The following is a 25,056-nucleotide window of genomic DNA, read 5'->3' on the forward strand; positions in this document are numbered from 1 at the left end:
TGCCGACTTCACATGGCCCCGTCAGAGTGTCACGCGGCCCAACAAGGAATTCGACGACAAGGACGACGACGACAATGGGCGCCATGACAAACAACATGCAGGACCTCGCTACCACCGAATACGATACACAGACTCTGCTCGCGGGCTTATGGGTTTGTCTGCGGTCTTGCTCTTGGCCACGACTCCGTGCAGGGTAGCCTCGCGTCGCGACTCGCCAGCATCACATCGCCAGCTCCTGCCGCACGCAAACACCCTCGCCCAGGATTCCCTCCCAAGAGAGTACCCTTTCTTTCTCCCTCTCTTGCCTGCCTATGCCACCGCAGCAGTTGCGGCAGCCGCCGAATCACTGGCGCCCCCACGCGTCTCGCTGCCCGAAAGGAGCCTCCTCAGGACATTCCAAGTGAGCCTAGCAACGTCATTGTCATACTTATTCCACCCCAAGGAGCAGTACCAGTTGATGCTCCCGACGCTGAATATGAAGCCTCCGCCGTTGGTCTCGTACATGACCATGTCGCTGCGGATCTTGGCGCACGCGGAACCGACCGTGTTGACCATGGGGAACATGGTCTCCTCGTTGAACAAGCCAAAGGTGTCATCGTGCCCCGTGCTCGTCGCCAGGAGGACCGTGTTGGAAGGCGTCCCGAGGCCAAAGTCCAGCCTGTCAATCTCATCGCCTGATGCTCCGCCGCCAAAGCCCTCCGTGCCCAGCAGAGCCACGTTTCCCGCCTCGTCTCTCTCAAGCCCCTCAAACAACCAGGCAAAGCCCCCAGAGCGTGTCACCTCATCGGAGAAGCGGTATGGGACCCCCAAGCCGTTTCCACAGGCGCAGCTCCCGATGCCGAACAGAGATTGCGGAGTCCTCCCTCGGGCTCTCCAGAGGCCGCCGTGCGCGCCATTGAGCGAATGCACGCGCTCCCCGGCAGGGAGTTCGATGGACCGACAGCCCTGGTCTCCCTTGCGTACCTCGACCCTGTGTGGCCTTGCGGGATCGACGACGGCGCACCAGTAGAAGCCGTTACCGCCGAGATACATGATGCTGCCGCCTCGGTTTGCAAAGGCGCGGTAGGCGTTGAGCATCTCCAAGCTGGGATACTCTGGATGGCACCCCGTGATGACGACCTTGTATCCCGCGAGCGCGTCCACGCCCTGCAAGTGCACGTCGTGATCGGTCAGCACGTCATAGCCCCCTCGTCCAAGTTGTTGCTCGAGAAACCCTATCATGAGCTGGTCGGCGCTGAACTCTCTCGGGCGGTGAAAGGCCCAGTTGATGTAGTCGGGTCGAATGTTGAGGATTGGCCGGCGAGACGAAGTGAAGACGGCGCCCGAGCCGTCGCGGTGCACGTCGTAGAGCGAGCACCCCAAGTCGGCTCGGCGCGCCATTCGTCGCCAGTTGGCATCCTTGCGAATAGGCACGCCCCCAGAAAGCTCCATGCGGGAGGCACGGCTTTGGTCGTACATGTGCTCGTTGGCGTAGGCGAGATATGTAAATGTCGAAAGAACGATGGCTGTCTTTGGACGGGTAGCCTGGGACCGTGGATCCGGACGGACGAAGAAGGTGATGGCGTCCGTTACATGTCGGTGTTCTTCGTCCGCGCCTTGCACGATAACGGCGTAGGCCCCCGACGGAGCATCATTGGGGACCTGGACGGTAAAATCTGTCGGCCACATGGCGTCGTCCAGGTCATCCTCGTGGAAGTGAATGGCTCCGTACCCGTACTTGGCCTTGGTCCAGTCTGGCTCCGCGCCGTCCCAGCTATGGTCCCTGACCGCTCTGGTAGGGGCGTTGACCAACACGCCGTGATGGACCTTCTCAGACGTGTCGGTGATCTTGTCCGTTGGAATATTCAACGAGAAGTCGTACGACGCCCACGTTATGTAAGTGTTGCCATCATAAGACAGCTCAATGTGGGGTGAGTCTAGACGGCCGTTGAAGAAGCTGGCTGCGGTGGCAGCTGGTCTGGGATCCTCGCCGAAGAGCCCAGCCGCCAGAGTCAAAGGGCTGCTCCCTGTAAGAGCCAGTGGGCCAGGTATAGGCGCGCAGAAGTCGGCCGGTTCCGGGTAGATCTCAGCTAGATTCTCGCAGTGCCTGGCATGGACGGCGAGTTGGCGAGTGTCTATGCTCAACTTCACCTCTGCCCATCTTCGATGGCGCAGTCGTATCCCCGTATCGAACTGCTGAATGGCGTCTCCGGAGCCCACATAGAAACACAATGTCCCTGACTTATTTAGAAGCAAAGCAAAGCCGGACGAGTTGTGAGCGTCCAGGCAAGAAATCAGAGCTTGATCGTGGCCGGCCTCAAGGAGCCACGGTTCGACGAAGCAGCTCAGGCGCACGCCCATGATCCGTTCATTAGGGATGGCCTTCCACGAGTCGACCACGGCGTACGATCCAGAGTTGCATCGCCGGTAAGAGCCATCGATAATGTCTGAGCCAGGGGTCGGCTTGAAGACTAGCTCTTTCTTCACTTCTGGAGCTTTGGGGTGCTCCAGACCTTGGACTATTCGAACGAGCGTCCATGTGTATTTCGGTATCGTGCTTGAAACCTACAATCGACTTGTCAGGTAGTTCCAGTCGATGCACCTGATACTCTTACCTTGACGTCAACCCTCTCTCCAGGAGAAGCCATCCACGGCTCTACATATCCGATGACTTCGTCCTCGTCGAGGTACTTGCCATCTAGAGCACTGCCCGTTGATATTTCAGCGTCGGCAAAATGCCCTCCTGGTGTGGCCATGGTGGCTTTAGCGACGATAATTTGACGTGTGGACTAATAGCCAGCGAACATAGAGAAGTGTCAATTACTCCTGCCTATGCGAAGCTTAAATTCTCTTGGGATCTCGGACGAAGGGATATCCAAGACTGCCTTACATGGAGAAAAAGAAGGTTTTGAGGGGTAAGACCATACTTGGCGAAGGGCGAGCAACAAACCGAGCCCTGTACTGTATCCGTCTGTCCATAATGGGTTTCCCGAAGTCGGCATGTACAGCCTTGGCGATCCCAGGTCGGGCAGCCACAGAACAGCCGACGACTCATCCGCACTTTGGGGAAATGCACCGAACCTAACATGACGGTCTCGGCAACGGCTCACCGATGACGATCTAAGACTCCACTGAGACCCCCTGCTCTCTTCCCCAGACTGGTGCACCCCGCGCTTTTAACCCTTTCCAGGCATGTCCTGTTTGGGCAAGTGAGCACATGTAAGTCGGTACAGGAAATCGACTCGTACAGAAAGCATAGACGTAAGCATGCTATCCATGCATCACTCTTGATAGTTGTGTTGCCTCTCTGGCCAAGGAATCACACATCCTACCAAGGCATGCCGTGTTGCTAGCAGATCATTCCGGACGAACGGATCTCGTACTACATGTGTCTGTTGGATGAATTGAAGAATGGCTTCCCCTGAGAGCCGGACACCTTTCAAACCCGATCTCGGGGAGCTAGATTTCCGGACACTCTGACTTGGCGCGGTCTCCAGCATTTAAGACGGCGCTGCCAGTCGTTTTGCTGCCATTGACTCACCTTTCTCTTGCCGAACAGCTTCTTTATGAGAGTATCAAACAGAAATTCTCAAGGGATGGCGCCCGCCGAGGATTTTCAACATGGCGACGTGCCAGGCACAATTCTTCTCTTTGATCCAAATCACGAGCACGGAGACCGCACTCATCGCGGTGACATAGTTCTCCACCCGACCCCAAGCTTGGATCCCGAGGATCCCCTCAACTGGACGCGCGCTCGCAAGCATCTCGCCGTGTCAATGGTGTATCTTTACACTTTCACCATTGGCATCTGCACGGCCGCCCAGTACTCGATCCTGACTCCCATATCGGAGGCCCAGGGCCTCACAATCAGCCAGCTGAACATCGGCACCGGCATCATGCAGCTGATGCAAGGATGGGGGTGTCTCCTGTGGCAGCCGCTCGCCATGACGTACGGGCGGCGCGTCGTCTACATCGCCACAATCACACTCTCCATCGGACCTGTGATTTGGACTCCATTCTCGAACGGAGCGAGCCAGTGGTATGCGCACCGCATCCTGCTTGGTATCGCTTGCTGCCCCGTGGAGAGTCTGCCCGAGGTTTCGGTGCCGGACCTGTTCTTCGCCCATGAGCGTGGCAAGTACATGGCACTTTACGCCTTTGTCCTGTTTGGATCCAACTTTCTGGCTCCCTTCCTGGCCGGGTTCATCAACGATGGAGTAGGCTGGCGATGGGTCATGTACTTCTCGACCGGCTTATTGGTCATCTGCTCCGTCACCATGTACTTCTTCATGGAGGAGACCATCTACTTCCGCCAGACTACCGAGGGGATGGATCCGTCATCGCTGCGCATCAAGACGGCGGATGAAGAGCCGACCACCGCAGAGACACCGTACATGCAACCGCCAAAGAGCCGACTCGAGAAGCTGTCTCTCATCACAAAGCTTCCAGGTCGGCCAAGCGACAAGCAGATGCTACTCAAGAGCTGGCGGTCACTCAAGATTCTCGTCTTCTTCCCCAACATTCTGTGGGCGGCGTTTCTGTACGGAAGCAACATTGCATGGTACAGCGTAATCAACGCAACGATTTCAATGATCCTGAGCTCGGAGCCGTACGGGTTCAAGCCGACGATTGTAGGTGTGTGCTATCTATCGCCGTTGGTGTTTGGCGCGGTGTCGAGCGCGTGGGCGGGCAACTTTGCGGACTCGGTGGCGCTCAAGCTGGCGCGCCGCAACAACGGCATTCGAGAGCCAGAACACCGGCTGTGGGGGTTAGCAATCGCCGCCATTGCGTCGACGGGAGGGCTCATCATGTGGGGAGTCGGGGCGAGCCTGCAGGCGCATTACATGGTCCTCATCATGGGCATTGGGGTCGTCACGTTTGGCGTCATATGCGCCAGTGCCATCTCGCTGGCGTATGCCGTCGACTGCTTCAAGGAGATTGCCGGCGAGTCCTTTGTGGGCATCATCGTGCTGCGCAACACCATGGGGTTTGCTTTTAGCTACGCCATTACGCCGTGGATCGAGAAGGTGGGCTTGAGGGACTGCTTCATATCGGTGTCGGTCATCTCGCTCGTGTGCACGGGGACGTTTGTGCTCATGATCCTATGGGGCAAGAATTTGAGGAGGTTCTCGGCGGACAGGTACTGGAGGTATGTTGCGGCCGAGAGGGGTGACACTGCGCTTCGGCATTGAGGGCCGGGCGGTGCGCAAGGGTCGGGGTCGAGCGGGATGCTTGGTGTGTATCATTGATGGTAGTTGCATTATTTCGTACTTACTAAGAGAACAGCTGTTTGGGCACCAGTCCTTCCTTGCTTGACCAGCATGGGAAAGGGTGTCATGATGTAGCAGCAAGGAGAGCCACGAGGGCAGCCAGGGCAAGGAGAGCAACGGCTTAGCGACGGAAGACTTGTAGATAAATAGAATGGACTGGCTTCCATACAGATCCTTGCCTTCCCAATGATTTGCGGCGACCTAGAGGTGGCGCTCATGAAATGGGTCGTCATGGACGGCCGTCCTCGTGGATGTCGAGGGCCACCAGCAAGGCGCAAGTGATGTTGGCTTGGACTTGGAGACAGCGCGCAGCTGGCGAACGCGTGTGGGTTAGACCTTGAATGTGAGGGTTCGGCAGCTCGCTTGGAGGAGGGGCATGGATGGCTGGACGGACCGGTTGGCATCGAGTGCCGAACAAGTGCCTTGTGGTGCGGCAGAGGAGGGTTGGGTGGGACAAGTGGACGGGAGGGGCAGTCCGCCCGCCGCCGCCTGGCCGCCGGTGCATGCTGGCCTGGCTGGCATTGAAGCGCACCTCGTCTGGGGTGCCCAGGTGGGCTGTTGACATGGAACGGGGGGCAACGGACCCGGCACCTGGAGCACCTCCCAGGTGGTGCCTTGCCAGACGCGCGTAGCCCTGGAGCCATGGAGCACACTGGGCTTGGTCATCGTGCCCCGGGCTCCAGTCTGATGGACGCGCCGCAAAACCTCTAGCTGGTGCCGCCATGGCTTCGTGTAGAGACTAGACCTACAAGGCCCTCTTCATTCATTGTGCGACTGGATGCGCTCATAAGGGAACGGGCAGCTAACTACAAAATCCAGCGGACGCCGTCAGTGGCACCCGCTGGCAGCTGGCGGGGACGGCGGGCTGCAGGGGTGTCGCCGCCAGCTGCACCTGGGCCCCACAAGCCCATCCCTCCCCGGGCGGGTGGTGGGGCCCCCCCAGGCACCCCTCCATGCACACCCTTTGGAACTTCGGCCCAGCTCTTTGACGCGGTCCCTCGCCCATGCTGTTTTGGTTTGTTTCTCCCGTCACCATCAACATCACAAACCTTCACCTTCACCTCCTCGCACAACCTCTTCGCCTCGCACCCTCAACCCGCACCCACTCTGTCACGCATCTGCACCGACCCTCGTATCATCAACGCTCCCTCTCCGCTTCGCACCACCATCTCTTTACCTCGAAACTCAACCACCGAGCTTCACCTCGGCAGCCACTCCGAAGCTCGACGCTCTCTCTTCGACGAACGCATCGTTCGTTTCCGTATGTCCCCCACCCGCCAACTCGCAATGATGGCGTGTAAAAATCCGCCTCGTGCTCATAGTGTCCACCCCAGTGCCTCGTTCGGCTTGCTGGACTGTTGTCGTGCCTGTGCCTGCTTGGCCGCGACTTCATCCCAGCCATCGCAATGGCTGCCTGGGCGACCCTCAAGGTCGTCGACCTCAAGGCCGAGCTTAAGCGCCGTGGCCTTCCCCAGGGTGGCCTCAAGGCTGAACTCGTTGCCCGCCTCGAGGCCGCTGATGAAGAGGCCGGTTCTCCTGCGGAGCTTGCTCAGACTGACGCCGCCGCCCGTGTGTCTCCGGAACACGATGGCGAGAATGGAGATGTCGCAAAGCTAGATGCGGCCCAGGATGTGTCTGAAAATACCTCCCAAGAGACTGGTGATCAACCAGTCGACGCTGGCATTCCCCCACCCACCCCTATTAGCGACCCCGAGTCGGGAGCTGCCCCAGGTGAAGCGCTTCGCGACGCCGGTGAGAGTGAAGACAAGCAGCCAGAGCACCACGAGAGCTATGAAATGCATGGGGCTCTTGCACCAGAGTCCTCTGTCCCCTTGTCAGACACCGCAGCTGCTTCCAGTCTTTCCCCCGGCGCGGATGCACTCAAAAACGATTCAGTTCCCGAAGCCAGCGCTGAGGACCTCAAGCGAAAGAGACGCTCCGCAAGCCCTACCCCCAAGGAGATGGACGTGAAGCGAAAGCGAGCTCAAGAGGTCACCCAAGACAGTAGCCAGCAGTCGTTTGCCGAACCCGACGCGTCCATTCCTGAAAGAGCTGAAGCCCAGCCGAATGCGTCCGAGGAGAACGCCGCAGCAGCCACGGATGACTTTGACAACGATGTATCGTCAGAGACCTCGCAGCCGAACATTGCCCCCTCAATGCACGCCAACACTCGCGCCATTTACATCAACAACCTCATGCGGCCCTTGCAAGAGAAGGCCCTCAAAGACCATATGGTAGACCTTGAACAGCCTACAGGCGGCAACGGCGACGGAAATGTCATTGAAAGTCTCTACCTCGACCCCCTCCGCACGCACGCTTTTGTTGTTTTCAAGTCCGCATCGTCCGCTGCCCGCGTTCGTCGCCGTCTTCACGGTCGTGTGTGGCCCCCAGAGAGCAATAGGAAGGCCCTCTTCGTCGACTTCGTCCCCCCTGACATGGTCGATGCCTGGATTCGCACCGAAAAGACTAGCAACAGCGGACGGGGTCAGCGCTGGGAGGTCGTTTACGAAAGTGTGGGAGACGCATCAACATTTGGAGCATCTCTTCGATCCACGTCCGTTACTGGCCCTCCGACGGCCGCGCCTGGCGCTGGCGCGCCACCCAGACAGGCGCCGCCGGGCGTTGTGGGCGCTCCGACCGGACCTCGTGGGCATCGCGCTCCAAACACTCGCCCAGACAGCCGCTACCAGCCTGGCACAGGCTCTGCCCCGGGAGCCAACTTCTACCATGATCGGTACCGTACAACCGCCCGCCCGTGGGTCTATGTCCGCGAGGTGCCTTTGGCGCTAGTGGATCGGCGTCTCGCCAACATGCAAAGCTACTATGGCTATGCTCCTGACCCCAGGTCCGATGGGGAGATTAATCGCTATTCTTTCCAGGGCAACCACGTCTTCGTTGACCGCGGCAGAGAGAACTTTGCTGGGGTCCGTCCTCCCCACCGCCAGCAGGGAATGGAACGCGGCCGCGGAGGGCGAGGCGGAGGTCGCGGTGGAGGTCGTGGCCAGTCCCGCGGCGGCGGATATGGCTTCGGACGCGACCGCTACGTCCCTGCCTAAAGTGTACGCAGTGACGATGTCTGTCCACGGCGTGGGGCGTGATTGCGACGATCAGAGTGTTTGATTATCGAGTATGACGACTTTCATGAGCCCGAATGGGGTTTTGCGACAGCTTCATGGCTACAACCTGGCTGTACGGACTCCCTTCACCGGCTTTGCAACCTGTCCATCGGGTCAGGCCGACCACAGATACTTCGAGAACGACCGAAGTGCGACGACGACGAAAAAAAAAAACACAATCCCAACAAAACAATGACAGAAGCAGTCTCGAATATGACGACGACTTTAATGCTTAATGATACCCAAGGGATGAAGGCGTTTACCGGGGAAATGACGCACTCGATCCGCGCTGCATGCTGCCGGCCGAGCAGCGTATGTCAACTTTACATTTCACTTCTCAAAAGCTCAGCAGCTGTGCCTTGTGGCACCCACCCAAGGCGGCTCTCGAGCGGCAGCCGGCAACGGCATTGCACCTTGCATGCATCTTTGCCTTGCGGAGCTGCACCTGCACCCGACCACAGACTTGCGGAACACGCAAACTGGCGATGATGCCCTCGTGTAACTTGACGCGATGCACGCATGGACGCCCCTGGCGATGGCACTTGGAACGGAAGAACGGAAGAACGATGATCGGACGACCTTTTCGTGGCGCAAGACTGGACGAGGACTAGCCCCTTTGTCACGGCCGAGGCTGTATTCGCCTGCAACCTGAGACATTGGCCAACGCGAGTTGGGATGGATGGCTCTTCGTCACGCGCTCTGACGCGCGCGCGCGCACCCGGGTTGAGATGATTGGACATGTGTGGAAACTTTGGCAGGCTTGCTTGGTTGGGACGCCTTGTCGCCTTGGATCCGTTGGTTTTCGACGGGCGCTGGCAACGAACGGCACGCATCCTGAATGAGCGACCTTGCCTCTTGTATTACTCCCTGTAGGATGCAAATACAGCTGTGTACCTAGACTGCAGTGACGGCTCGTCTGTGCCCTCCATGTCTCTCTCGCGATGCAAATGAGCGATGCTGCCTAGGTAGCTCTTCATGCAACTGGGGCGTCATCAAAGTGGCGACAAACACCAAATCCATTGCATTGCTGGACTATGACAAGCACCAAAAAATACTGCATCAAATCATTTTGGGGGACCGTCTCTTTCGAAACGTCGTGCCACAATTTGTTTTAGACCTGAATATCCCATCCCAATCCATGTTGCAGACGCCACTTGACCCAAACAGAAATGTCACCCTCACGCCAAACCTCTCGTCAGCGCGCTATCACGCAGCGCTGGCGAGGGGCGTGGGCTCAACACCGACACGCTCCTTGCTCAGAATGTCCAGGACAAACTGGCTAGGGCGGTTGTCCTTGTAGATCTTCTGGGCATCCTTGGCGAGCTGGACGTTCTGCAGGTACTTGTCGAACAGGTACGCGCTGTCCATAGGGCCACCCTTGGCCTCAGGGTGGAACTGGGTCGAGAAGATGGGTCGGGTCTTGTGCATCATGCCTGTTGCGTTCTGGTTAGCCTCCTGACACCTTCAAATCCTGGGGGTGAGAACATACCCTCGTTGCTACCATCATTGAGGTTGACAAAATACTCCTTGAAGTCGCTGGGCAGGGTGCTAGCATCAACGGCGTAGCCGTGGTTCTGGCTGGTGATGTGGCATTGACCGGTGGTCAAGTCGAGGGCCGGGATGTTGTGAGCCCGGTTGCCGTACTTGAGCTTGATGGTGCGAGCGCCGACGGCCAGAGCCAGGAGCTGGTGACCGAGGCAGATGCCCATGATGGGGATAGACGAAGTCTCCATGAGGCGAGCAAGGTTGAAGACAGTCTCCTGGCAGTGAGTCGGGTCACCGGGGCCGTTGGAGATGAAAACACCGTCAAAGTGCTGGGAGACTTTGTGGATCGGGTAGTTGTAAGGGAACACAGTGACCGAGGCGCCACGGCTAACGAGGCTACGCAGAATGTTCTCCTTGACACCGCAGTCGAGGAGCGCAATGTGGAAAGCAGCACCGGGAGACTCGACAACGAAGGGAGCCTTGGTGCTGACGCGCTTGACAAGGTTGATCTGGCCGGGGTCGAGGAAGCTCTCATCCTCGTCGGCGTCGTAGTCCTCACCAATGGAAATCCTAGCAAGGGACGAACCCTGCTCTCGGAGGTAGGTGACGATGGCGCGGGTGTCAACGCCGGAAATGGCAGGGACGCCCTCTCGGGCGCACCAGTTGCCCAGGCTCTCAACGGCGGTCCAGTGGCTGTAGTCCAGGGCCACGTCGGAGACGACAATGCCGGCGCACTGGATGTGGGGGGACTCAAAGTACTTGAGGAGGTTGAAGTCGTCTCGCTCGTTCGAGGGAACGCCGTAGTTGCCGATCAGCGGCTGGGTAAAGACGAGGATCTGGCCTCGGTACGAGGGGTCGGTCATGGACTCGGGGTATCCGACTAGCGAGGTGGTGAAGACAGCCTCGCCCGAGATGTTGGAGTCGGCGCCGAAGGCCTTGCCCTTGAAGACGGGGCCATCCTGTGCAAGGAGTCGTCAGCAATTGTCGAGCCAGGAAGGGTCATAGAATAAGGAACATACTCGGATGGTGAGGGTGGCAGGAGCAGAGGCCACGGGGGCCGTGGCTCGCACACCCTTGAAGCCGATCTTCCTGCCGGTGCTTCCAACAGGGGCGGCCTGCTGGGACAGGAATCGGATGCCGAAGGCGGAAGGGGCGCTCAGCGCGGCGGGCTTAGCCGCCGGCTTGGCGAGGGTGATTGCCAGCCGGGAGAACATGGCAATCGTTTGGTGTTTGCAATTACGTTGTGTTGATGCGAGATAAGAGAGGTTGGCTGGAGATAGGCAGAGGTGTCTCTAGGATGACTGGGACCTCCACAGGTGGTCTGGATCGGTTGTTAGTCGAGACATTTTGTCAGGGCGAGCACACGGCATGCCGGCGGGACAGGCAAGCAGCCGAGCCACACAGGTTGACGCACCAGAGAGATAATCCTGCAGTGAAACGCATTAGCATGCAAGCCACGTAGGTACGAGGGATAGGACAAGGCGCAGAGGGGGGTCGCCGTCGTGGGGAGGGAAACTGGTGGGAGGGCAGTAGGAGCGGTGACCTAGGCTCCGCCAGCGCAGGCGCAGGCGACGGTCACCCGCCCCGACGAGAGCATCAAAGACACGAACCGTAACCTCAATGACCAGGCGGCCGCACGGGCAGGGGCAATAAACGACAACAGAAGGGTCGAGGGATCGGGGGTGCCACAGCATATGGATGTGGAAGCACGATTAGGTATCACTTACTTGAGAAGTGAAGACTGACGGGCGCCCGTTCATAAGGGCGGATTGCAGCAAGCTGCAGAGCAACGAAATGGGAGGGTTGAGGCTGCAGAGGCACTCGGGCGGGATAGGAGGAGAGGAGGAGGAAAGTGTTCCTTGTTCGCTGTTTGGCTGTGGTGCAAGAGAGGTTGCAGGTGACGAAAGTCTGAGGGGGAGAAGGAGAGAGAAGAGGACGACGAAGCGGGAGCGGAAGCGGATGGACGAGGGAATTTGATTCAATGGCGGCGGGAGTGGGTGGCAGAATGAGAAAAAAAGCGGGCTGCCAATGGAAACGGCGGAGTCACAGGTCGGTCCCAGGTCCCCTATCGGCCTCCGGTGTTGGGAGGCGTTCCAACTTGGTGCCTCACCCAGTGCACACTGCGCTTATCCGTTCCATTGGCCCCGCCCCAAAAATTTCCGTCCAAGCGTCCCCCCCCAAAGCCGCCGCCGCTGTGCCCTGGGGCTGCGCGGGACGGGCTGGGCTGCCATGGCTTGCCCGCTTGCATTCGCTGCAGCGGCACGCCCTGCTGGCGCCCCGGCCCCCCGCGCGGCGGACAGGCCCCGATCCACTGCCAGCCAGCCAGCCAGGGCTTCCAGGTTCCAGTCACCGCCACTGAGTCGCCGTTGGCGCTTGACCGCTTTCGGAGCTCGGCAGTCAGGGCAGCGCCGATATCGTTCCCGCTTGTCACTCGCCATTGTCACCGATCTCAGGGAGAGCGGCACATGCCTTGGCGGCGCACCGTTTTGCGTCCGTAACGTCCACTGTACTATGCGCCGACCGTCCCATCTCAGACATTCAACCTGTATACTCTATTCTGAAGCCCAACACGCAGAGCCTAAAAGAAGAGAATGGCCTGCCGCCTTGGCAGCGTTCCCTCCCGTAGCACCGTTAGTCACGGCTACGGTGCCTCGTGCCCACCACCGTCAGCAGCCGTGATCTGTCACAGGTGCATGTTGCCGAGTAGGCACAAAAACCCCCTGCATCCGGCCGGCTATGCAGGCGTCTTCCGTGATGGGCTTCACATGACGATGGCATGGCGAGAATCGGACCGGCATGTTCCTCGAATCGACACTGCCGCCGGCCTGTGAAATTGCCATGTGGCACCGCGAGGCTCTTCCCCGCCACGACATATGCAGCCTAGGGCATTGACTGCCATGCCGCCGCGCGCACGCTTCCCGTCGAGCAACACAGCAGCAAGCATGACGTGCGAGCCTAAGCCGCTGACTTCATGTCCGGCGGCTGTCTACAGCCCTGTCCTACGCTGTGCTGCCTCGGGAACTTGCTGTAGCCGCCAGAGACGATGGGACATGCCAGATCGTCCCGACTGCCCCCACAAGCAGAGTCGTACAGCCTCACGTGTGGTGTGTACTTCGTAGAGCCGGGGTCAAGCTCCGAAGTGAACCTCTGATGGCAACCCCTTACGTCTTCCACGACTGTACGATGCTTGGCGCTTGTAACTGTCGCCGTGGGTGCAGCTCATGGCGAGGTGGGTGAATGTCACACTGAGCCATCGGACATCCTTGGCTCTCCATCATCGGACCGGCGAGCATGTGGTATTTACTGCGTTGTATTGTGCTGTCATGTGCCGTGAGCGTACATCTATGGGGCTCCACCTCGTCTGCGCGGGTGCGTCTACAGAGCGCCCAGCTCCTTGAGCTTGCTGACCAGGCCGTCCACGTCCTCGACCTTGCCACCGCCCTGTCTCGCCGGCGGCTCTGTTGTTCATAAATCGTCAGCATCAGATCCTCTCCAGGTGGGATTGGGAAGGGGACGCCGGCCATACCCGTCACCTTGAGCACCTTGAGGCGCTTCTCGTTCTCGAGCCCAAAGTCCTTGAGCGTCAACTTGTCCAGCTTCTTCTTCTTGGCCTTCATGATGTTGGGCAGGCTGGCGTAGCGCGGCTCGTTGAGGCGCAGATCCGTCGTCACCACGAGCGGCAGCTTGGCTCGCACCGTCTCGACGCCGCCGTCTACCTCCTTGGTCACGGTCACGCTGTCGCCCTCGCCGAACTCGACCTTGCTCGCCTGTGTCGCCTGCGACCAGCCCAGGAGGCCCGCCAGCATCTGGCCCGTCTGCGCCGAGTCGTCGTCGATGCTCTGCTTGCCCAGGATGACGAGGTTGCTCTTCTGCTGCTCCGCCGCGGCCTTGAGCATCTTGGCCACCGTCAGCGGCTCCAGGTCGTCGCCCTCCTTGACCTCGACGTGGATGCCCCGGTCCGCGCCCATGGCCATGGCCGTGCGCAGGATGTCCTGCGCCTTGGTCGGCCCGGCGGAGATGGCGCAGATGTCTTCGACGCCGCCCGGGGCGCGCTTCTTCTCGCGGATGCGCACCGACTCCTCGACCGAGAGTTCGTCAAACGGGTTCATGGAGTGCTTGACGCCGGCCGTCTCGACCGCCGTCTGGGCCTTGTTGACTCGCGGCTTGACCTGTCATTGTTTGGGGCCATGTCAGCGACGGTTCTCGTCTTGAAAGTCTCCAGGCAGGCAGGTGACCGAGAGAGGGGTAGCTACCGCATAGTCAATGACCCGCTTGACGGGAACGAGGATCCGTAGAGCAGACATGGCGACTGTTGCAGGTCAATGGCGCCGTGCCGTGCGGTTGTGTGGTGGAGGAAGACGAGCAGTGAGCCGCCGCTGGAGACCGAAGGCCCGCCGTCACTGCCCCGAGACGTTCCGGCTAAGACCGGCTCCAACCTCGGCCACCCGACTCACGTGACTACCCGCATCTACGGTCCGTCGTCACCGTTTTACTCTGCAACCACTTAGACACAGTAAAGAGTGCATGTATTTTCGTGTATAGCCGTCTTGTACCTGGGGACATGGAATTGGGATCTCATTGGTGTCTGCGTTGTATGTGCGGCAACCACCCAACCTCCAATCTGAGGGAGGGTGAGCTGGCCATCAAACTGGTGGCCGCTCCGCCAACATGCCCCAATCTCGCCGAACCGACACAGCGTAATCTTCTTTACTATAAACACGCCATCCTCGTCAATTCCTTCAATTGGAGCTCCAAATCGAGTCTCAAAGACGTGCTACTAATGCTCATAGTCCATACTTGTGCGCCGCCCCCCCCCCCCTAGCCGCCCCGGATCATGATAAAACGCACAAGATGATTCACTGGTTGCCATACTTACATGTGTCTAAGCTTCTTCTCAAAGGCACTACTCACCAGTCGTCCCATTCGTCATTCTTCTTGGCCGCTGGCGGGGCCGCAGCGCTGCCGCGGGCCTTGCCCATGCCCATTGCGCTGGTGCCAATGGAGCTGTTGGCTTTCTTCTGCTCCGCCAGGCTAGAAAAGTCGTCCCAGAAGTCTTTGCGGCTCGCGTCCAGAGGCGCATCCCGACGCGCATGGTCGTTACCTTCGACGAAGCGGTTGAACCCATCGTGCGCGTTCTTGCCAGCCGCTTGCGCCTGCTTTGCCAACGCAGCAGCAGTCAGCTGCGCTTGTTTAGCGAAGTCGCCCTCAGCAAACTGTGTGCAACCTTGCGTCAGTGTTGTACTCCTTTTTTCGCTTCAGCACCGCTTATGTGTGATTGAACTCACGCTCTTCGCGGTAGGCTGGATGTAGCCATCGTTGACAGTCTTGGCCGTTTTCGAAACGGTTGACGTGAACCAGCCGAAGCCTTTTGTGAGCGCTGCCATGGGATCCTTCTGCATGTCCTCAAAATTGGGCAACGGCCCCTGGTTTGATGGCGTTGCAGCCGGCATGTTGCCAAAGCCGCCGTACTTGCCTCCCTGGCTGGGAGGAAGGTGATCGGGCCGGGACGCATTGTCGGCGCCCAGCTTGGCAAAATATCTGTCGTCGACCTTAACCTTGCCGCTGCCGTTCGGCGCCGGACTCTCATCTCGCGTCGACGTTCCGCTGAGAGGTGTTCCCGTCCGGGATGCAGACCTTTGTGCCGAAGCAGTGGCCGTAGCGGGAGACGGGGTCGGCGCCGCCGCGGGCTTCTTCTCGCCCGGGACGTATTCGCGGCCCTCGACCTTGCACGATAGCCTCTCCTTGTATTCCTCGCCCACCTCGCCGCTGTATCGTTCCGCGATGGTGGCGTCGTCCCACGTGATGCCCCTCATTTGTGTGTCCTCATGCTCCTCGAAGAATGTCCTCCATCGTTCGTTGCCCCCGAGGCGCATACGTTCAATCTCGGTCGCCTTGAACGCGTCCATGGAGATGCTTCGCACGAAGGATATGTGAACACCCAGTCCGCGGTGAACGCCGGCGCACGACAGGCAGATGAAGACGCCGAACTTGGGTGACGCCCATTGCGGCGAGGGCGCGTTGCAATCGCAGCAGACACTGTTCTTGGATTCCTTCTGGAGGGCAGCGAGCTATGGTTTCGGTTGTCAGCGCACATTCTACCACCCAGGGAGGGTCGAGCGCTTCATCCCCCGCATGCACACTGACCTTGGAGCGCGTCTCCGGGTCGACCTCCCACATGGCCTTGGTCGCCATCGCGTGGTTCTGGGCGGCAGGATGGCCGAATTGGCGTTGCACCGCTTCGTGTCTTCGCGACCGAGTTATTGGCGATGTACGGTGGGACTTGGGAATCGTGGTCGGTTCGGGGGGGAGGCGTGGTTGGAACCTGGAAGTGTGCGTGTCGAGCGCCTCCATCCAGTGCGCTGCCAGGGAGAAGGGGCCACCTCAGATGGTGCGCCAGGTCAGGCGCCTCCCCTTGCTTTGGCCTTGCGCCAGTGCCCAGCCCAGGAGGCAAGAAACCCCAGGTGCTTGACGGGGCTGGCTGGCGGGGCACCCGCTGTGATACAACCCCGCCGTCGTTGGTCAAAGCTCAGCACGACAGCACCGCCGCCTCATCATCACGGCGCGCATTCACCCGTCCATAGGTACCAAGTAGTTTAAAATCTGCCTCGTCCTTTGTAGCTGGTCTGCGGCTTCAATTTCCGTCACTCGCTCGCTTCTTGGCAACCAGCCCAAGGTTTGCATGGTCCTGACCGTACCATGCGTACTATTACGAAGTACACCCATCTAGCATGACCGCGACCGGGACCATCCACGGCTGTCAGCGGTGTTGTCAGGCCATCATGTCCCCAGCCAGCTATTTAGCTTCGAATTCTACAGCTCCTTTACGCCTGCGCTGACAAGGAATGCGGAAGCTACAAGTGTCTCTTTCGTAGGGCCTCCGCGCCACGAGCTTCACGAGGCCAGAGCAGTTTGGTATCATTCACGTATGCAGCAATCACTACGAAGTACGGCCAGTCGTCAACGTGCCAAAAACGCCCCTTTTTTGTGTATCGCACTTCTATCCCCTCCCAGCCCGTTTTCCCGCTTAAGCTATAATACAACCCAGCAGAACCGTTGCGGAAAAAGGAGTGGTACAGATACATGAGAAGGGGTTTCGTCTTTCGTGTCCTCCCGTGTTGGTCGGAGGTAAAAAATTGCCAAAATTTGAGAGCGTAACCGGAAGCCGCCAAAACGTCTAAGAGTAGAACCCTGTCAACAAGTGTCAATAGTATCCCCCTCGCCGAATAGCGGAATCCGGTGTCCCTGAAGTCGAGACTGTAGCCAGCATCTACCGTAAGAGATATCGTTCAAATCGCGTGCCGTGTCGTAATAATGCTCTCCAGATTGGGGTGGGCCTCGGCATGGAGAGGCAACCGTTGCCACGCAATTAGGCGGTGGCGGTCGCAGCAGGGGCCTCAGCGGCAGCCTCGGCACCCTCCTTGGTCTCGTCGCCTTGAGGAGCGTTGGCTTCCTCATCCGTCTTGTCGGGGCTGTCGATGGCCACCTTGACAGCGATCTCGCGGCCCTCGATGTCCTTGCCGTTCATTTCGTTGACAGCCTTCTGCTGCAGCTCCTCCGATGCCAGGGTGACGAAGCCGAAGCCACGGCCCTTGCGGGCCTCGCCGCGAGCCTGGAGCTTCTTGATCATGAATCGGGGGATGGGACGCAGGGCAATCTTGGCCGAAGAAGGCTCGTATGCCTTGAACAGCTCAATGAGCTACGTTGCGTGTTAGCTTGCCTATGATCGTGGCAGCAATTGCGGTGAAGTGGCCAATCGTACCTTCTCCTCGGTCAAGTCATAGGGCAGGTTGGCGACCATGACCTTGGTCTTGGAAGGAATGCCGTCCGCAGGGGGGCCGCGCTCGCGGCGCTCACGCTGAGGACGGGCCTGAGTCTTTGAATTCTTGTCGTCCTCGTCAGTCTTGCTCATGTTCGTGATGTCCTTCAATGGCTGCACCTCAGTGGTGCCCTCAGCATCGGCCGGGGCGGCCGCGACTTCAGTTGCGGCAGTTCCGGGAACGTCTCCTTCCTTCTTCTCCTCACCAGCGTCCTGTTGTTACGTTAGAGAAATGCTGATGGCATATTCCAGCGCAACGGATCAACCTACGCCAATACGACCACCACGAGCGGCACGGCCACCACGACCACGTCCGCGGCCACGGCCACGGCCGGAGGCGCGACGGCGGGAGCCTTCGGCACCAGAACCCTCGCCGTTGGCACCGTCAGTCTTGTCACCAGCAGCCTCCGGCTTGCGAGCCAGCTGAACGGAGACCTTGCGCTCCAGAATCTCCTTGCCGGAGAGCTCGGCAATCGCGCGCTCAGCCTCGGAAGGGGTGGAGAGATCGACGAAGGCATAGCCCACGGGGCGCTCGGTGCGGGGGTTCTTCGGGATCGAGACAGACTCACTGTCGTAAAGAAATGTCAGCCAGTGCTACTGTCTCGTTGCTGCCCAAAACTTATATTCGGATGCGAGCGACATGCCAGGACTCGTGGAATGGTGCTGATGGATTGCATCCACGGCCGCAGGCGAGCCCACGGACAACAGCACGGCTTGGGAGATCCAGACGCGATATGGGGTGGAGGCAAACCGCTGGCGTTGGCAAGCGGTTGCAAAAAGCCGCGACTACACGGCGGTGGCAAGCGAAGACGCGCCGAGCTGGGCGCAACGGTGCAAGGCACCCTTCATCAATCTGACGCCTTCGAACGTCTGCCATGCATAACAAGCCTCGCAGGCAGCGGAAGACAGAAGAATGCGATGAAGAGATCGAGGGTGCACCTACACAAGATAGCTCTTGAAGAAGTCCTTCAACTCCCCCTCGGTTGTCGCGTAGGCCAGGTTGCCAATGTACAGGCGGCGGCCCTCGGCAGCGCTGGCCGACGCAGCCTCGTTGGCGGCGGCCTTGTCATCGGCAGGCTGGGAGATTGAGGTATTGCTCAGAGTGTTGGCAACGTCGTTGACGGCGGCCTCGGGGGCCTTCTCCACGTTGGTAGCAGACATTTTGGGTGGCTGGTGATGGAGGATCGACAGGTGAGTCGGTGAATGACGCTCGAACGTGGGCTGGCGGGAACAGGCAGCGACGTTCGAAGGAGTAACTCGGGGGTTGAACTCTGGTGCAATGAGGGAGGAGATTGGACAGGGTAGCTTGGTGCCCTAGATAACGTTGGGGGGGTGGACAGACGGCGATGCGTTGCGCGGAAGACTCAAGGTTGACAGGTGATATGAAAGGGGAGAAAAGGGGAACGCCAGGTTGGAGTCGCGAATCTGAAATATTTTTCTTGGGGGGCGACGGCGCAAAGCTGCGCTGCGGTCAACTGAGGGAGGCGTGCTGCGCTTGCCACCCTGGTGGATGTTTGGCGCTGGTCCACTGGAGCTTGCCTGGTGAGATGCTGGAGCGGGGGGTTCCCGTGCAGGGGTCCGCTTGCCTCGCAGGGGCCTTCTGGGTGGCTCCTTCAGCGAGCGCCAGTGGAGGGTCGGCCACAGCGCACCAGGCCCGGGTACGGCGAGGAACGCTGAGGTGAGCGCTAGCACTCGCCTAGAGGAGATGATCTGGAGCTGCTGGGTAGCTTGCTAGATGGGATGGAACAACCGGGAGGGGCGGGCGGGCGTGCGGCTGGGGAAAGCTTGAGAGGCGCTTGGAAGCAGCAAACACTGCGCACCTGGCTGCAAATCCCCACAGAGCCTTCCATCTCCTTGTAAACGATCCAGCCACAACGCCCCTTCTTATACTGGTATCTCCAGGCCTCACCAGGTTAAGCAAACGAGCAGGCACACGGTCACTGGGGGCGCCCGTTTGGAACCCGAGTGCGATAAAGTCTGGTCGAGGAGACACATGCTACGGCCACAGCGCGGGGGCGCCTCCTGAGCATCGCTGTTCGACCACCAAATGACTGCCGGAGAGCAGGGGCCGCATTGAACGAGCCCTCGCAAGCCGTCCAAAGAGGCAACGTCGCCGACCAAGCCTGTAGGGGCTCGGTACATCGCACATGTCACTCGGTGCCTTTGCCTTGATTGTGCCTTCCATTTGACGGTCCATGCCTTGAAGCAGGGTTCTCGCGTTCGCGGTCTGCTTGCATGATGATTGCTGGCACCCGCGTGGCAGGGGCCACCGGCGCCTTACTGGCTGCTGCGCCTCGTTCGCACTTGCCGTGCGACACCGACAACACCTCAGGTCCATGCGTCCACGCGACGCAGGTTAGCCGAACAAAGAAATTACGTGCAGGCGGCTCTTGAGCTCCAGGGTGTGCTCTCTGCCCGTCAGTGCTTGTCGTTGCTTGTCCAGGACGTCCTGTCCTCCGTCACTGCGCAATACGCTCAGTCGAGGAAGGCGACGAGGCCACGTCCGACGCCCACCTCCCGGCGCGTGTTACACGGCTGCCCGTCTGAATCACGCGGCGAGCGCGCAAGCGGATGACACGCACAGGCCAGCCGAGCCTCCGTTTGGCACCCTTTTCGCCATCTGCGCTTGGCCGTCATGATTCACTGCCCCGCGATCGCGTTTTCATCAAGCCAGGCCACTTTGCTTTTGCCACGGCACCAGGATTCCAAGCTTGCGACGGGCGGTGATGGGCGGCAGAGTGATTGGGGCCTCGTACCTCGTCAAGAACTTTTGCGTCTGATGCTGACCTTGACTGCAGATGGCCAGGCCACATGCAAACGAAGTTCCTTGGGCAGTTGAACCGTCCAGCCTCAGGCTGTAAACTACTTCCATGTACTTTCTTGGGCCTCCGTTCGTGGAATCTTGCATGGCGGCATCAGGGACTCAAGGAGCCATGAGCTCCACCTGGCGCTGGCTTCCATCCGATCCGGTCCCCACCTGTTAGGGTGACCCGGGGCCGTGTTGCCGTCGTCCTCCAGTGCTCTCAGTGGGGGTTGAGTGTGGCGGCACGAGGCCCCCGAAACTTGCCCAGCGCGACTGGTAAGTTAGTACCATATACCACAAAAGTCGTGCAGAATTACATCACCGGGCGCTTCAACCATGAGCTCAGAGCCGCTGTATCTCATCACCGCTTCGAAAGCACCTCCCAATCAGGTATTCCGAATTCTATCACAGGAAGCCAAGACACGGTCTGGCACCACGCGACGGGCAGCAGCATGGCGCACTACGCATTACCTATGGAGACCGAGGCTGACCGATGCGCCGAAGCCACTCGGCGCTGATTGATTAGATCCACGACAGCCTTTCCGGCCCGGCATCGGACACCCACCGAGACTTTTTGGCCCGAACCTCGAAGGTTTTCCACCACCATCCAACTCCCTACTCGACAACCACGCGCCAGTTCACGACACTGTTATCAGGTCAGCGCATTTTCACTCGAAACATCGCGTCCCGGCCCCTCCTCGGTCCTTCGATTCGGATTGCAGCACGGGTGGCGCGGGCGAGACTTTCGCCCATTAAAACTCGCATGTCATGACCTCATCAGACCGGACCGTTCTGGTCCTGTACGGATCAGAAACCGGCAATGCGCAGGACATGGCCGAGGAGCTGGGCAAGCTGTGTCGGCGGCTGCATTTCAAAAGCCGCGTGGAGGAGCTGGACTCCGTTGAACTCGTACGCATGCACATCGACAACCCGCAACACATGTCGCCGTCCCGTGTGTGCTGACCATGGCCTGATAGACCGCGCTTCTCGAGCACCAGCTCGTCATCTTTGTGATATCTACCACCGGACAAGGAGACATGCCTCACAACTCTCTTCTCTTTTGGAAGAAGCTACTGCGCAAGAGGCTACCAAGGGATTGCCTGGCTCGAGTGAGATTCACGTGCTGCGGCTTGGGGGACAGCACATACCTCAAGTAAGCCGTTGTTCCAGCCTATCTAGGCTCTTTTGCCCAGCCCAGCTGACGCAATTTGTCAAAGATTCAACTGGGCGGCGCGAAAGCTCATCCGACGCCTGGAACAGCTCGGCGGAACGACGTTCATGGAGCCATGCGAGGCTGATGAGCAGTTCCCCGAAGGGTAAAGCCACATATCCCAGCTTTCCTCCTCCTACTGACCAGCTTTTGCAGGGTAGACGGCAGCTTTTTACGATGGGCGGATGACCTGAGGAAAGTTCTGCTTGCCCAATACCCTCTCCGTCAGAGTCTCCAACCTATTCCGGACGAGATGAATCTGCCACCGAGGTGGTCACTTCATGCAGCACTTCGGAAAGCAGAGGCCGACTCTATCGCCACCGGGCTACATGGAGATCTGAACGGAAGTGCCGAGCCGCCTCGTTCCAACACACCGCCCTTAAATCTCATCCCCGTTACCAATGGGTGGAACGCCAGCCTCGCGGGAAATGAAAAGATGACCCCGGACACGCACTGGCAAGACGTACGCTTGATGTCGTTTGACATACCGTCGCGGGGCCAGAACCAGAAGTTGCATTGCAACCCCGGCGACTGCCTCACCATTTACCCCAAAAACTTCCCTGACGACGCCCAAAGGCTCATCACTCTCATGGGTTGGGGATCCGTCGCCGATAAGCCCCTGGACCTCTCTTTGTGCGGACCTTTACCAAGCAACCTCCACGCCCCATCCCCATGTACAATTCGCGGGCTACTCCTACACAGCATCGACTTCATGGCCGTGCCTCGGCGATCGTTCCTCAAGAACATCTCGTACTTCTCTTCTAATCCGGACCACAAAGAGCGACTTCTAGAGTTCACCATGACGGAGTTCCTCGACGAGTACTTTGACTACGCGACACGCTCTCGCCGCACCATTGTCGAAACGTTGGAGGAATTTTCGTCCGTCCGGATCCCACCCGAGCGGATTCTTGACGTGTTCCCACTCATTCGTGGCCGCGACTTCAGCATCGCCAACGGCGGCGACCAACTCGCGCATCCAACCAGTGCAGACACTACACGGGTCGAGCTCCTTGTCGCCTTGGTCAAGTACCGCACCATCCTGCGCAAGCCTCGTCAGGGCCTGTGCTCAAGGTACCTCGCCGACTTGCCTGTAGGAACCGAGCTGCTTGTCACACACAAGCCAGTCCTGTCGCCCATTCATGGCCCTTCCAATGCCCAGCGTCCTCTCATCGCTATGGCTACTGGCACCGGCGTCGCCCCAGTCCGGAGCCTCATCCACGAGCGCCTCACACACCCCGTCTCCGCGCCAATCGTGCTCTTCTTCGGCAACCGAAACGTAGCGGCAGACTACTTCTTCAGTGAAGAGTGGGGAGCAATCCCGCAGGATAAGATGACCCTGTTCACCGCATTTTCGCGAGACCAACGGGAAAAGGTTTACGTCCAAGACTTGGTGAGGCGCGAGGCCCCGCGTCTCGAGCGGCTCATCCCCCAGTTACCCATCTTCGCGGTATGTGGCGGCTCGACCAAGATGGCGGATGCTTGCAAGAATGCAGTCTTTGATCCGTTTGTCGAGGCTGGGGACGAGTCGGAGCGGAAAAGGATGCTTGAGGAGATTACTTGGTGGCAGGAGATATGGTAGACTGGCGCAGGTGTAGAGAGTGATGGGATAGGACCAGCTGAAACTAGATATCTGCGTCTTCTCAATATAGAACAGCGGGCAAAAGCTGCTGCTGATGACTAACAAGCATATGCATATGGCATCAACTGTTCTGGTACCAGTGCTGAGTCCGTTAATGTCGAAGATCATGCCACGCTCTCTAGGTCGTACCGGTCCATTGCGAGTTGCGCCGGCATCTCATCCGGACTCGCACGGCCACATTTCGTCTCGACATGGGTGCGTACAACCGCGGTTGGAGCCGCGTGTTCGGCCAAGCCAGCTTGCCGGAATTACGCTATGAGACAAGCCAACGAGCTACCGTGTCACGCCCCGGCGCGAATTAGTGTTGAGATTCGCACAGGCAGACGGGAAAGGCACATGAGATTGGTAGATTAGGTAGTGATTTGGTATATTGAGAGGCATCACTGGCTAAGCCAGCCAGTCTAATGGGGGCAAGATAAATGACGACGATTCCCGTCCGCCCCATAATGTGACTGTCGTCGTATTCCTGCAGTGAGGCTCCGGGCGTGCCTCCCAGGCCACACCCCGCCCACATCGCTAACCAAAAAATCATAGACTCGTTAAGATATATAACTCGACGGCAGCTAGCCACCCAACACCGCGTCGAATCGGATCCAGAGAGCTGCGACGACTCGATGGCAATCCAAGTAAACCCGCCAAAGACAAGGCGGCAAGTAGTGCCGCCGGAAAACTGGCCATGGGCCATGTATAGCGGAGGGCGAATCCCAGGCTGGTCCGCCACTCCCTCATCATGCCGGAACTCCTTCGCTAGTTTTATTTCCCAAAATGAAAAAAGGGGTAAGTCAAAGGCAAACCAATATCAAAGGAAAGAAAAAAGTGTAGATCACATGTGATCTGTGCAGTCGAGCGCAGTGGCAACGACGGGATATATCAGCCGGGCAACTTATAATAACCAAAATCGTAGCACGGCAGGTGCGGTTGGGCGGATCAATCGTGCTCCCAGCTGTACCGTTTCTCCGCCATCTGGGGAACGTGAATCAAGTCTCGGCCAGGATCAAGACGGTGTCGTATTGAATCCGGATCGGAGTGTGACGTGCCATTGGCTTGAGAAGTCTCCTCCGGGTGTGAAGGTAGTGTTGTGCGCTGATCTTCGTTTCTTCTCGATGGTTGGTGGCCGGTGTGGTGCGACCTTGCCTGGGACTGGCTCGTCTGGCGAGTCATCTCCTCCACAAATCTCTCCTCCTCCTCCGTGTAGTTGCTGCCTAAACTTCCCTCGGAAGGCATCGAGGTTGCGTTGAACATTGGAAGCGGGATACTTCGCCCATCCGAGCCGACGACCCGTGGCACCATGCTGGATCGGTGGATCTGAACGTTCTCCGGTAATGGACCGAGGCATACCACCCTCGAGGGGTCTATGGGTGTCCTCTGAAACGACGCCGGCGGGATCGGCAAGCTATCTCCCGCTGGAGAGGCTGCAAGGGTAGATGTAGTTGAACGTGATCGATGAGTGCCAGCAGTGACCGACTCGGTCCTTCCGCCCCCACTGCCAGCCCCCGTTGACAAGGATCGTGGAGGCAGGGACGCTGTGACGGGAGATGGGAGGTCCGGAGAGTTCCAGTCGGCCCGAGGTGAGACGGGCGAAGGTTCCGAGCCGGGTAAAGTGTTCGAGTCTCCGCCTCGGGACCTGGTCGGAGAAATAGGCGATGGCTGGTCCGTTACATTGTGTATCTCCGCAGGTCGTAGGTCTGGGATCGACTTCTCTGGTGACAGAATTGCCCCGTCGGCTGGGGGTGAGTAA

The 25,056-nt window shown here is 59.0% G+C and overlaps 8 protein-coding genes across 8 annotated transcripts; 3 read left to right on the forward strand and 5 right to left on the reverse strand.

Annotated features, from left to right (window-relative positions):
• Nucleotides 1–309: 309 nt before the first annotated feature.
• On the reverse strand, nt 310–2,735 carry PLICBS_001070 (uncharacterized protein; the record flags this gene model as incomplete). The annotated part of the gene is made up of 2 exons (XM_018317858.2): nt 310–2,544; nt 2,595–2,735. The coding sequence occupies 2 exons, from the start codon at nt 2,733–2,735 to the stop codon at nt 310–312; spliced, it is 2,376 nt and encodes a 791-aa protein (XP_018183383.2).
• An 840-nt stretch (nt 2,736–3,575) lies between these two features.
• On the forward strand, nt 3,576–5,171 carry PLICBS_001071 (uncharacterized protein; the record flags this gene model as incomplete). The annotated part of the gene is made up of 1 exon (XM_065599714.1): nt 3,576–5,171. The coding sequence occupies one exon, from the start codon at nt 3,576–3,578 to the stop codon at nt 5,169–5,171; it is 1,596 nt and encodes a 531-aa protein (XP_065455786.1).
• Nucleotides 5,172–6,655: 1,484 nt separating this feature from the next.
• PLICBS_001072 (uncharacterized protein) lies at nt 6,656–8,305 on the forward strand (the record flags this gene model as incomplete). Its single annotated transcript, XM_065599715.1, has 1 exon — nt 6,656–8,305. One exon carries the CDS (start codon nt 6,656–6,658, stop codon nt 8,303–8,305), a length of 1,650 nt encoding a protein of 549 aa, XP_065455787.1.
• Nucleotides 8,306–9,571: 1,266 nt separating this feature from the next.
• On the reverse strand, nt 9,572–11,064 carry PLICBS_001073 (multifunctional pyrimidine synthesis protein CAD; the record flags this gene model as incomplete). Its single annotated transcript, XM_018317856.2, has 3 exons — nt 9,572–9,798; nt 9,855–10,809; nt 10,870–11,064. 3 exons carry the CDS (start codon nt 11,062–11,064, stop codon nt 9,572–9,574), a joined length of 1,377 nt encoding a protein of 458 aa, XP_018183381.1.
• Nucleotides 11,065–13,225: 2,161 nt separating this feature from the next.
• On the reverse strand, nt 13,226–14,154 carry PLICBS_001074 (uncharacterized protein; the record flags this gene model as incomplete). Its single annotated transcript, XM_065599716.1, has 3 exons — nt 13,226–13,308; nt 13,377–14,019; nt 14,104–14,154. The coding sequence occupies 3 exons, from the start codon at nt 14,152–14,154 to the stop codon at nt 13,226–13,228; spliced, it is 777 nt and encodes a 258-aa protein (XP_065455788.1).
• Nucleotides 14,155–14,757: 603 nt separating this feature from the next.
• Nucleotides 14,758–16,042, reverse strand: PLICBS_001075 (Zn finger-containing GTPase-Activating Protein for ARF; the record flags this gene model as incomplete). Its single annotated transcript, XM_018317852.2, has 3 exons — nt 14,758–15,063; nt 15,136–15,918; nt 15,995–16,042. The coding sequence occupies 3 exons, from the start codon at nt 16,040–16,042 to the stop codon at nt 14,758–14,760; spliced, it is 1,137 nt and encodes a 378-aa protein (XP_018183377.2).
• Nucleotides 16,043–17,216: 1,174 nt separating this feature from the next.
• On the reverse strand, nt 17,217–18,827 carry PLICBS_001076 (uncharacterized protein; the record flags this gene model as incomplete). The annotated part of the gene is made up of 4 exons (XM_018317851.1): nt 17,217–17,546; nt 17,610–17,879; nt 17,937–18,234; nt 18,610–18,827. 4 exons carry the CDS (start codon nt 18,825–18,827, stop codon nt 17,217–17,219), a joined length of 1,116 nt encoding a protein of 371 aa, XP_018183376.1.
• Nucleotides 18,828–21,237: 2,410 nt separating this feature from the next.
• PLICBS_001077 (NAPDH-dependent diflavin reductase) lies at nt 21,238–23,258 on the forward strand (the record flags this gene model as incomplete). The annotated part of the gene is made up of 5 exons (XM_018317849.2): nt 21,238–21,378; nt 21,447–21,622; nt 21,687–21,785; nt 21,836–22,312; nt 22,382–23,258. The coding sequence occupies 5 exons, from the start codon at nt 21,238–21,240 to the stop codon at nt 23,256–23,258; spliced, it is 1,770 nt and encodes a 589-aa protein (XP_018183374.2).
• Nucleotides 23,259–25,056: the final 1,798 nt, after the last annotated feature.

The sequence above is a fragment of the Purpureocillium lilacinum genome (genome assembly GCF_023168085.1).
Source record: "Purpureocillium lilacinum CBS 284.36 DNA, scaffold_1, whole genome shotgun sequence".
Lineage (NCBI taxonomy): Eukaryota > Fungi > Ascomycota > Sordariomycetes > Hypocreales > Ophiocordycipitaceae > Purpureocillium > Purpureocillium lilacinum.